This window comes from Epinephelus lanceolatus, chromosome 6, assembly GCF_041903045.1.
Source record: "Epinephelus lanceolatus isolate andai-2023 chromosome 6, ASM4190304v1, whole genome shotgun sequence".
Taxonomy (NCBI): domain Eukaryota; kingdom Metazoa; phylum Chordata; class Actinopteri; order Perciformes; family Serranidae; genus Epinephelus; species Epinephelus lanceolatus.
Genome location: NC_135739.1, coordinates 26,397,399 through 26,409,878, shown reverse-complemented (window position 1 = coordinate 26,409,878; position 12,480 = coordinate 26,397,399). Strand labels below are relative to the sequence as shown.

The 12,480-nt window shown below is 41.9% G+C and overlaps 1 protein-coding gene across 4 annotated transcripts in view; it reads left to right on the top strand.

Annotated features, from left to right (window-relative positions):
* The first annotated feature begins 2,099 nt into the window (after positions 1 to 2,099).
* Positions 2,100 to 12,480, top strand: part of mast3b (microtubule associated serine/threonine kinase 3b) — a 44,111-nt gene continuing 33,730 nt past the window's right edge. For 2 of the 4 annotated variants that reach the window (XM_033621711.2, XM_033621710.2), the window contains exons 1-2: positions 2,100 to 2,276; positions 4,809 to 4,898. In XM_033621711.2, coding sequence (XP_033477602.2) covers positions 2,230 to 2,276; positions 4,809 to 4,898 — 137 coding nt within the window. In that variant the 5' untranslated portion in view covers positions 2,100 to 2,229. Of the gene's footprint in view, positions 2,277 to 4,808; positions 4,899 to 10,975; positions 11,212 to 12,480 lie in introns of those variants that run through there. The other 2 variants (XM_033621713.2, XM_033621712.2) reach the window with 1 other exon arrangement.

Here is a 12,480-nt window from a genome sequence, read left to right as displayed (position 1 = left end):
ATGGTTGCCGTTAAACGTTAAATAGTTAAACGGTGCCCCGGGGCATCAGGGGGAAATGCGGCAGGACAAGGATGAAAGTTAAGGTTGTGAAAGTCCTACTGGGGCGGGTGGGAGTTGTGATGGGTCCAAGAAACACAAACTTTCACCCAAGAGTGGTGACATTCCCGTAAGATTCTAAAGCCAGGCCCTGTTCTTTTCCTAAAGCTAACCACTTGTTTTTGTTGCCTAAACCCAACCATGTGTGTTTGTTGTTGAAGGGAAAAAAGTCAACTTGCGGTGCTGTGCTGACATAGTGTGTTTATCATAAAAGAGACTGTATGTAAACCTTAAATTTCCTGTGAAAATGGAAGTGAATCAAGACAATGCATCTAACAGGCAGAACTTGGCACGTCGTATGTGGACGTGAAAAGTCCATAACGAAATGTTAATATGTGATGAGGTCAGAGTGAGAATGTGTTGTCTTTTCAGGATGCAAAAGCTTCTCTAAATACATTGAGATAGTCACTGGACACTTAAACTACACGCTGAAACCAAAATGCTATTACTGCTAATCAGAATTTGAATATTGTGTGTGTCATAAAATTTAAAACCTACTTCATCAGAGGTTGTTAAGGATGTAAAAATCCCCACAGTAAACAAGCAGCATACTGGTGAATCTACCGAGTAAACACACCGTAGCCTATCATTTCAATCATGCTGGAGGCAGACTGACTCTGTGTGTGTGTATGGATGTGTATTACTCACTTTGTGGGAACATAAATCTATTTACTCAGACACATTGTGGGGACCGCCTTATGGGGACAAAATGCGAGTCCCCATAAGGTACCTCGTTAAATTTTAGGGTGAACAGGGTGTGTGTGTGTGTGTGTGTGTGTGTGTGTGTGTGTAGTGTGTGAATGTACTGGTTGATCACTGTTGCTGTCCGTGGATGAAGCTCATGTCCTAGCAACCAGGCAAAACATCACCAGCTCCCTAACAACCAGGAAGACACTGGTGTCATCGCTGTCACTGGTTGCCGTTGGAGATGCAGGCATTCCATAGAAACCAAGCTGAGGTGCAAATAGTGACAGAACACACACACACACACACACACACACACACAGCCTACAGATTAGATACTCACAAATTGACTTTCAAGTAGGCTATGCAATTATTGGACACCACACCTTGTATCCACCTCTCTTGTATCCACCTGCAGGATGGATACAAGAGAATTGACTTTCAAGCATGCACTTGCACTTGCGCGCGCGCGCGCGCGCGTACACACACACACACACACACACACGCTTGGGAAATACTTTAGAGCATGCTGTAAAAACGTGTAAAAACCTCATGTCCGCACGTGCGCGCACAGACCCGGGGAGCCTAGAATAAAGCAGATGCACAGAAATGTGATTTAGCTACACATGCCACGTATAGACACACACACACACACACAGTGAGAAGCGCATCATGTTTGGCAGCTGTCGCGGTTTCCAGCGGAGGTATTCCCCAGCCTCATCACGACCAGCAGCCTGCCAGTGTTCACAGCTCTGCTGCTTCATTTTGTTCCAGCGCACAGACCGAAATAATGGGTTTATAGATGGAGCAGACATCCCATCAAACAATACAAGGGAAAACTTTTATTGTAGCGTCGTGTCATTGTGGCATTACGCGCATAAGAACTAGAAAAAAAGGCGCCATGACAGAAATTACAGTATGAGACATTTTCTTAAGTAAACAAATATCAGTGTTCCCCTCATTTTGTAAGAACCATCAGGTTTGTGAATTACATCCAACTTCCCCCCTCGTCCTCACCCAACCTCGCATGTGTTGACTGTCACCCACCGCCCAAATTGATTTAGCCACCCCTTCCAATAGACTCCCCCCTTTTTTCTCCCTCCCTCCCTCCCCACCAGTCACATGGAGGTTAGCAGTGACCCGTCGCTCCCTCTGTTTTGTGGCAGTCGCTCTCTGGTGCGCCTTGGAGACAGACGAGAGGCGAAACGCACCAAACTGCCTGGGCGCGTCATTTCTTCTTGCATGTAACTGCGTGTTGTTGTTTTTCAGTATCTGTTTCCACGGAAAAAAAAATCTCGCCGGAATCCGCTGAAGCCGCTGCTAAACGATACTCTGTTAAACGGGTTATTTTTAGTCACCCACCGCAGCGATGAGTGGCTGGGAGCCGGCCGTGAGACCGATTGGTGCCGCGCTGTGGTAAGTGAAGCCCCCGCTTGGTGATCAGCAAGAATGAAGTCGAGGAGAGATAAACTGAAGATCCCCTCTCTGACTCTGGAGTAAGTTCTGCTTCTTATTTTCATCCTCTGGTGTTGGTGTCAAACCACAAGCTGGCATGTGAAACTGATGGGTTTTTTTTTAAAGTTGTACTAAAAGGGAAATGATTGTATCTATGCGCTCATGGTGCCCATGTGTCAACAAGATGACTTTTTCAGATCAAACCATCTGAAACCACAGCAGCTGTGAGATCAAAACAACTGGTTGAGTCTGATGGAAATGCAAAAAATCCGTCATGTTTTCCCGCAGGGACATTTGCTTGAGGCTTCATTATCTATTTATCAGCTCTCAGTTTGCTCTTGTGTTTTGCATTTCGAAGACATGGCAGTATTTAGAAGATAAGAAAAGTTACAAGTGTTGCATCAGCAGTCTGTTTCTTATGACATGTACATATTTTCAGTAAAACCCAGGCTCATAATTAGCAGTTTTCCTGCCTGCCTGTTAATTTTTAAACTACATAAATCCTGTTTTCCATCCTTGAAGTGTAACTGTTTTGGCACAAACTTGTTAACAACAGTGAACTTGTGAAGAAGAGGACACTGAGTTCTTTTGTCTAAAGTTCTCAGCAAAGTTTTCTCTCAGTTTCTCCTCATTGTTCAGGTTTGATCTTTTGTTTTAATCAGATTTAATGATTAGAGGTGCAGCTCATGCTTCTCTGTGAATCTAGTCCTCATGATGTTGTGTTTTCTCTGCGCTACTGTCTCCTTTTTTTAACCTCACATGGAGTCAACGGTTCCTGCATGAATCACATGCTCCCCCTCACAGCACCAAGACAGGCAAGCGGCCCTCAGTCTTTAGGAGAACAGATATTTTATTTCCATATAATTGCCAACCTGTCTCCATCAAAGGACATGGCTGCAGTCTTATATCCGCCCACTCTTCCTCCAGAGTGAATGTAGCCTCTCTTTTTTTTCCCTGGGGAGGGAGGGGGGTACCTGCTGCCCACTAGATACTGATCCATAAGGCGTAGGAGCTCCCTGCTCACATCCCCATTCTCTGATCCATCCATCTGCCTCCTCCATGGATCATCTCAGCAGAGCATGCGCTGTGTTTGTTTCATTTTCATTTTTAGGCTTTTAGCTGCTCCCGGGCACAGATACAGAGGAGGTTTCACGCTGGGCGAGTAGGGAGGGGTTCAGGGCTTTACTGGTGGCTGTTGATCCAGGCACATCTGCTTAGAACAGATCTGTGACATATAGATTTCAGGTTGGGCTCAAAAACAACAAGCATGGCATAAAATTGTTTGTATTCTGATGTATTGCGCTTTGCAAGTATTCAGGTGCTCAGTAAACTTTTTACACGATGCACATGCTTAGGATAGATGTCTTAAAGCAGCACTCTTGATTTGTGAATTTAAATCTTTATGTTGAAAGTGAGGTGCAACAATATGACTGAAATGTCTTTGCCAATACAGTTCCTCGCTTGCCATGATTGTTGTTTTTGCAGTAAACACAATCCTGCTGCTGGCTTGCCACTGACAGGTTGTAGCTGCCAATGCACTTAATTTCAGTCCACCTGAACGACATGAACATCTTCTCAAATCAGAAATTCAGTGTGAATGTCACCAATGAGTCAGCTGGAGATTTTCTACTCAGTTTACACTCTGGGCAGGAGTGTCCGTGAAGTGGCGATAAAATGGAAATGCAAAATGGAAATGATTACTCACTTGAGCACTGTCGAGAGCTTTGGTTTAGGGATCTGAAAGAGAAAACGTGTTAAGATCAAACACAACGTAATGACTTGCATGTGTTATGTAATTATGAGCTGACACTACAGAATGAGTGGTCTTTGTGCAAGGAGTTGTTTTTCCTACCATCCTCCCTGCATTTCTATGACAACATGTTCATGAGTGCTTCATCAGTGCTGTGTTAAGCACTGAGAAGCCTCTGCAGCACTGAGACAATAGCAGCACTGTGGAGCCCACAAGGCAGAGCTTCCATCTGAGCAGGAAAATCAATAGACAACAGTTTCTGTGCTGGGTCAGCACCAGGGAGATGTAGACCTTAGGATGGCTGAGCATGCATATTTTGATGCTCAGACGATATTTATTTAAAAAAAGAACAGTCTGAGGATTTTCTTTTGTGCAGGGAGCGCAGGGACCCGAAGTGTATTGTTCTTGGGCATCTAAAGCCAAGCATCAACATCATAACAGACAGTGTGTTACCAGATGTCGGACACTCCCTATAAAAGGATGCAATAGATGTTGGACGATGAAACTTCCTGTCTGATGTGTTGACACCCAGCTGTCAACTTCCTGTGGCGTAAGAGCTCACGAGAAGAAGCTGGCTAATCAGATGAACACAGTGTTGCATCCATCCATTCTGTAACAAACAGTGCTAACAGAGAGGCCACAGCGTCTCCCTGTACACAGTTGGTGAGTGTCTGTCACCGTCGGCTGTTGATGTCTGCCAACAAGTGGCAATCATCATCCTCTAACTCTCGACAGAAGCTCTGCTGCTGACTGATGACAGACGCCGGTGTGCTGAGATGCTGAGTCAGCGCACTAATCCATGCCAACATGTCTTGCCTTGCAGTTTGTCACCCACTTGCCAGAGTCCTACCCTCCTGAGCCCATGCAGCCCCTGCAGCCCCTGCAGCCCCTTACAAACACTTCATCCCTGGAGGTAAGACCGCCAGGTCACGTGCAGACTGTTTCTATACACTGAACAATAGACTGTATGATGAAGATGGACGACACGATTGCTCCTCAAAGCATCTTGACTGCTACAGTATAGGTCATAAACCCCGCCCCCTTTATGTTAGCTGATGGGCTAAATTAGAAACTCAAAGTACACGTAAAATACATTTTTCCAAAAATGTTTTCTCTCATTTTAACTAGTTATAATAAAGCTGATGGTTTTTCAAGTGTTCATTTTTCTTATAAGTTTGGTTTTAATTAGTTATTTGATGCCATAAAAAGGGGGTTTGACATCATGATTGACAGCTGTGTGCATCAATCGGTGCGCTCACAATTAGTGGCACTGCTTGTAATTGGTTCGACTCAGGGAACTCCATACAGCAGAAATCGCTTCTGCGCAGACTCTGGCTCCAAATGATGTCACCACTCAAGATGGCGACTGCCATAACCAAGATATTTTGGCTTCATTGTTGTACAGTGGTAAGAGGGGAGACATGTTGTCCATCTTTATATACAGTCATTAGACTGAAAATGCCGTTTAAAAAAGTCTCATCATTGGGTCAGTTCACCACAAAATTAACAACTGACTGAACCATCTTACACGTATTGTCTGTGTGGCTGAAGCCTGATAAAGCTAATTTCTCCAAAAACTATTAATAACACTAAAATGAGTCACACTTACATCACCATGAATGATCACAGGCACTGTAGTTTATTTTGATTAAATCCCACCTACACCGTACTACTGCTGCAAAAACTCACGAGCACCAAACATGTATTAATCCGCTGCTGAAAGTAGTCCCCAACAAACAGCCCAGCTGTTTAAGAAAATTCTTTAAAAATTTAACTGATATATTCTCAGCCCATTTTGTTAACATTCACATTTTCAATAGAAGCAAATGGGCGTGGAGCTGAGAGTGGCAGACAGGTTGGAGTGGCTGAATACTTTTTGTTATTAAATCGGATTTGTTGCCAATTACAAAAGCATAGACTATGACCAGATTTTGGCTTTTTAGCCTTGTTTGTTCTTGGAAGAATTGGTCAGTGATCATCCACTAATTCCTGCTTTTAAAAAAATAAAATAAAAAAAAAAATACAGTGAAGTCAGAAGACTTTGGTCACATTAAATCATAGATGATGCTTCAAAATATTTTTTTATTATATGGTTATTTGTTAAAAAAGATTGCATGACAACTGGAGCAAACTCCATCTGCTGAAGAAGATAATGCGATATGATTGAAAGCTTCAGAACAGCTACTAAATAGACCATGTGGTGGGCTTGTTTTGTTCACCACATTAACACTGAAACATTTTAAAACCCAGATTAAACAATAGCAGTAAAATGAACAACTAACATCAGTGTTTTGTGCTGAGTGGTTTCCAAAAACAGATGACACAGTAGCACTTCATGAAAATGTGTGAAATATAAATGGAGGGGGAAAAAAATATGCAGTAAGTCCGAGTTGTTTATTTGTATGTTACAGTGCTTCTGTTTCACCAGTGAAGACCCATCATTTATTAGTTGTCTCTAAGTCTATGTGGGTTGCTTGGCAACGGTGCTGGGTGCTGTGGAGGAAGGCAACACTGCAAACAGAAGCGGCTGCATCCAGCATGTTTCTGGATGTGTGAGCAGTGCTAGGCTGTCACACCACACACTGTACAGTAATGAATCCCATTTGCTTTGCTGAAAAAAAACAAGCACATTCCGAATGCAAAAAACCGAACGCGGCACACATTAATTCCTCGACACGACTCAGTTTTCACACAGACTTAAGTAATCTGTTGTGACAGTATGGCAGATTACACATTTTTTGGCATCATTCTTCACAACATTTTGCATCTGAGACGCCCCTGTGTTGTTTCACCATCCAGAAACATGTTCATCTTCTTGCATCAGATGCTATATTTGTATGCAAGTAAATTGCTTCCCCGGCATCAACCTTTGATTCTGACACGCTGAATATGTCGAGGTTTGTCTTGATGGCATCAGTGCAGAGCCGACACAGGCATTTAATGTGACACCTGGTGCAGGTGTCATATTGAAGATATGGGGAAAGTGAGACATATATTGAATTTGAGTCATTTTATTTAATTGTGGCAGCTTAATGTAGCAGATGTCTAAGATAATAAAGGCCTGAAATGAATATTGATTTTGTTTTTTAGCCAACAGTGATACTTGATAAGAAGTGCATTACAACACCATGAAGATACTGTAAAAACAAATACAGAGAAAAAACAAAACAAGTGTTGTTTTTTTAAGATTTCCACAGCATAGCAGCCACAACCAAAATGGTCCAATCACCTTTAGGCTTAAATGTGACATGTGACTCTCAAGCTGACCTCAGTGTCCTACAGCTGACATGTCTACTAGCAGGTCACCATGATGTTACCTCACCATGCAGATGTGAATGCAAATGTGAGGATCGTCAGGGTTTGAGATACACTGAGTTTGCAAAATAGGAGTGAGTGAACCATTTACAATGCTAATCAAATGTTAAGACCCAGTCACAAGTGACCCTGAAATTTCCATAGTTAGAAGTGACTGAAGAAAACCTTTATCACCTTTGTGACCAGGCTGTCAGGGCACAGACAAGTCTTACTGGGAGAGGAAGAGTAAAGACTTGTTTAGGAAAGATGAGACTATATTCTGTTAGAGACTGCACAAGGACAAATAGACCCAAGATCATTTTCAAACTGTAAATAATTAGAGTCTAGAATATGGATTCATACTGCTCAAAAAAATCTGTGTGATCTTGGAGCGATGTTGCAGGTCAGAGGAGACAGTGGAGGAGTGAGGGGATCATGTGACAAAAGGACACTAGTGACAGCATGGCTGGTAGCTTGAAAGAGCTAGTAACTTCACAAATGTGCAGCGGCCTCATTATGATCATCATACTGCAGTACAGTTCTCCTCACGTTAACAATAGAGCAGCTATACGGCATACAGCACAATGTGTGCTACTTTAATTTAATCCTGATTTTAGTGTATCTACGTCAATTCCAAAAGTAAGAGACTTGATTGTGAGAGTAGGCTCCTTACAATTTGTGGTATTGACCTCCCTCAACTGAATCAACCAGCCATCTACACCACTTGATAATTAGTCTCATTTTAAATAAATAAAACATATTATAATTGTGTATGCTGCTATGGGTTCAGCATTCCACTCACAGTATACACACTGCATGATGTTTTGTTCTGATGTAAAATAAAATGCATACATGCCCACTCGGTATAAATAGGCTGCATACAGTAGAAACACTAGACGTACTATATGCAGTGGACTGTACCACTGTTTCAAAGTTTGGCTACGATCCTCCCTCTACCCGACTCCTCATGGTATAACCCAACAACATTTACGCTGCTTTCAGGTTCTGTAGGAAATTGCCCAGATGAACGCACATGAGTGACCAAAGAAAGAAACGTGAGGAGAGTGTCTCAAAGACAGTGGTTCTGATTATTATTAACTTTGATTAGTCTGCAGGTTTACTGAAGAATTAAAAATTACATCCGAGGTTTTATCATAAAAATGCCACATTCTAACATCATATTGTGTGTAAAGATTGCTCTGGCCATAGGCTATCACATTTTTCTAAATGTATAACTTGCTCTCCAGGGTCCTTTTAGCAAAAGAAAAAAAGGCAACGTCTCAAAAACAGGCAAACCCATATATTTGAGTAAGACTTACGTAATGCACTGTGTGTTACACTTGCAACCAGCAGAAAAATAACCATCCCCGCCCATCAGCTGTGTTGTCCAACTAATGCAGCCTGTGAACAGTGAAGATGTTACCCAGTGAAAAGGTTTCTTTTAGGACTGGCTATGTGCAGCTTTTAGGAGGCTCAGTTTTGTAGCACTTGAGCAACGTAGGAGTTACCGTGGTACGGAGCTTAGTTTCACTCCTACAATCCTTAGCAGCCACAAAACTTTGGTTTGCTCTCCTTCGCTGTGTTACAAAGTCTGTTACTATTGCATTGCTGTTTTAAAACAGTGAGAGATTAAGCTGAAATGATTAGTTGATTTATTCCACCTTGTGTGGGTATAATGCACATCTTTGCATCCTAAGAAACTTCCCAGCAAGCATTTTTTGGTTTAAAAAACGTCTAATAGCCATCTACATGAAGACCTGACGTCTAGGCTAAATCACGGCTGAATCTGGGCTGTCAGTGAAAATTTGGTAGACGTCTAACCATAGCCAAAGTGTAGACGTCATCAATTATACGGCTATGTAGAGATCATGTCCAAAAAATGGAGATAAACATATTTCAATTACTGTTGACTCTCCATACGTGATTAAATATCATACCACACGCCATCTGCAATGGCGAAAATTACATTTAATCAATTTCAAAATTAAATCGGCTAGATTTGGGTTACATGTAGCTAGACTAAATCGGAGCTAAATATAGCCAATACGTTTAAATCACGACTATTGCTTGCTGGGTTATAAATAAAGAGGCAGTGATCCTGAACCTTATTGCACTGTGACCAAAGTCTCTGCAGGTTTTCACATACAACTTAAGACAAAAATGTCCTACCTTAAAGGTCCAGTGTGGAGGGTTTAAGTGCATCTACTGGTAGAGCTGGTATATAATATTCCAGACTATGTTTTCATTAGTTTATAATCAGATAAAAATAATAACCATTGTGTTTTTGTTAACTTACAATGGACCATGTACATCTGCATACAGAGCGGGTCCTCTTACTCGAAGTTCACCATATTGTTTCTACACTGGCTCTAAATAGGGCCATTTGCGTTTTCACGTCAGCCACTGTAGTTCTCCTACACTACGGCACATGGGAGAAGTTTCAGCTCTACAACCTTACTAGATGCCACTGAATCCTATACACTGGACCTTTAATGTTAGCTTAATGTAAGCAATGCTTTCGTCATATATTGCACATTTTTTCTTTAAATATTACAAGTACTGTCATCTAAGTGTCTAACAGTGGTGGTCAGACAGACGCACAGGATTCTTAAGGACCCAACAAACATTTTAATGCCCGAATACCAGCTCCTGCCTTCAGGCAGACGCTACAGGGCTAGCAGGTATAAAGGCAACAGATACAAATTCTCTTTTATACCTACATCCATAGCGCTTCTGAACAAAAAACCAGCCCTGTTCCCTCCGTAGTGAGGAATAGCCTCAGTCTCCTCTTAAATTTAGTTTTTAACTTTTAATAATTTTATTTAACAATTGTCAGTCAAATTATTCTAACTGTCCAATTCTCCCTTAACTTTCTTTTAACTTCTCTACGCACTTTACACTGCCGGGCTTAGTAGTGGCCGATGCCTGCATGGTGGCCGGTATTTGTCCTATTGTACACCATGTGTACTTGTAAGTCTTTGGAAAAACCCTATTGTTGTTGTTTGTGTACTGTGCGTTGTGTGTCATTGTAAATGCAGTTTTCATGCACTCTGAGCCCAAGACGAATTTCCTGTAAAGGACAATAAAGTTTATTTGATTTGATTTGATTTGATTTGATAAGTAGGCTATTATTTGGGATACTTTAACACAAAACTTAAAATCAGTGTTGCTTTGTGGGTAAGGCATATATATTTTTTATTATCATTAAAAAACAAGTCATTTATTGAGAACAATTGCCTAAAATTTTAGGTTTTTAAATGTGAAGACTTGCTGTTTTGTTGGTTTTAAAGCATTGCAAATTGAATATTATTAGGCTTTGGACTGTTGGGCTGGCAAAACAAGCTATCTGAAGTTGTCACATTGCGTTTTGGTTCATTGTGATGGCCATTCTTTTGGTAATTGATGCTAAAAGTGATGGTTAGTTGCAGCAGTGAGAAGTCGGATGTGACGAGCAGCACCTGAACGCAGCATCAGGCTCCAGCAGCTCGCTCACACGGACGCACACGCAGCGTCTGTTTGACCAAACTAAAAGTGTACCGCTGCTGCTGCTGCTGCTGCTGCGGCTGTGTGAACGGTCTTACACACACCAACCAAACCCGGCATGGAAGTGATGTTTTGGGGAAAGGACCGCGGACAGAGAGCCGCCCGGAGGATGTAACGGCAGCTCCAGAGCCGTTGGCAGTGCACGAGGCAGAATACAAAAGGAACCGCCGAGCAGAGGAGGCGATGGTGGGGAGAGGAGCAGCAGCAGCAAGGGGAGCGGGCTTCACATCGACCCCAGCTTCAGTTCTCTGAAACCACCACTGACTTTGAAACTGGCTTATAAATGCGAGAAAATCCTCCAGCATGTCGGATCCGAGTCACTGGTCTGCGGTGCCAAACCAGAACAAGTCCCATTTTGTTCCGGGAGCGCTGCTGAAGCGCTCGAAAAGGTACAGGAGTTGGGATACGGGGGTTAAAACTAAAGCTAGTTTAGCGGTTTATTTTGTCTCTTTGTTCTGTTAAAATGCAGCCATGTATGATTTTATTAGCTGCAGCTGGTCGTCACGTCTTATTGAATGTTTGGTAGGGGACGGTAATGTTAAAACATTACAAAAATAAGCTAGCTCCTGTCTGCTGCTCTCAGAAAGCCGATTGCTCCAGTTAACGTTAATCCTGTGTTTGTTCAGCATTGGTTTGTGTTGATACACAGCTTCTGTCCAGAAAATAACCTCACTGAAAGCAGCTAATACAGTCTGCTGACAGTACATGATGATTATTCTCAGAGGTAATGTCTCAAAATTTGACACACAGCACACTTTTCTTTCTGTACTTGTTGAAATTGAATGCAGCATTACAGTACATGACGCCAGACTGTAGGTGCAGTTTACAGTTCACACATAACTTACTGTGTGGATGGACTCACAGTGTCACACCAGTGGAATAAGATAAAGACACAATAAGGTCTGTGTTTATGTTGGTGGCTATTGGTGTGGTGGTAGTTTGTGCCTGGGGGTTATAGTTAACTGTTTGTCATGTGTACTGTTGGATGAGTGGAGATAAAAGCTGCAGCTGTTCACTGTCTGATAGAGACCAGGGCTCTGTATGAACTGACAGTCAGCCTGTGCATTATGGACCAATGGTTAAATTACTGGTTTATCTGTCAGATATCACTTTGAATGCAAGTCTGTAAATGTCAGAAATTATAGGTAGTCTTCAGATAGTTTGCTTTGTTCCAGATATTCAAATATCAAGCAAATCCTCACAGTTGAGAAGCTGGATATATTTGACATTTTTAGGGCTGCAACCAATTGTTTTCTAAATTAATCTGCCAATTATTGTCTAGATTAATCTTGTGGTCTGTAAAACGTCAGAATGTCGCAATTTCCCAGAGCCTGGGGTCTTCAGATGACTTGTTTTGTCCAACAAACAGTCCAGAACATAGATATACAACAAAGAGTTAAATACAAAGATATATAACTGTCTAAAAGCCAAGGTATTCAATTTGCAATCATAGAAAACAGAGAAAAGCAGCAAATCCTCACATTTGAGAGGGTGCAAACTGCATATATTTGACATTTCCTGGGCTGCAACCAATTATATTCCAGATTAATTTGCCAATTATTTTCTAGATTCATCTTGAGGTCTATAAAACATGAGCAATCGCAACTTCCCAGAGCTAAAGGTCTTCGAATTACTTGTTTTGTCTTAAAAAAAAAAAA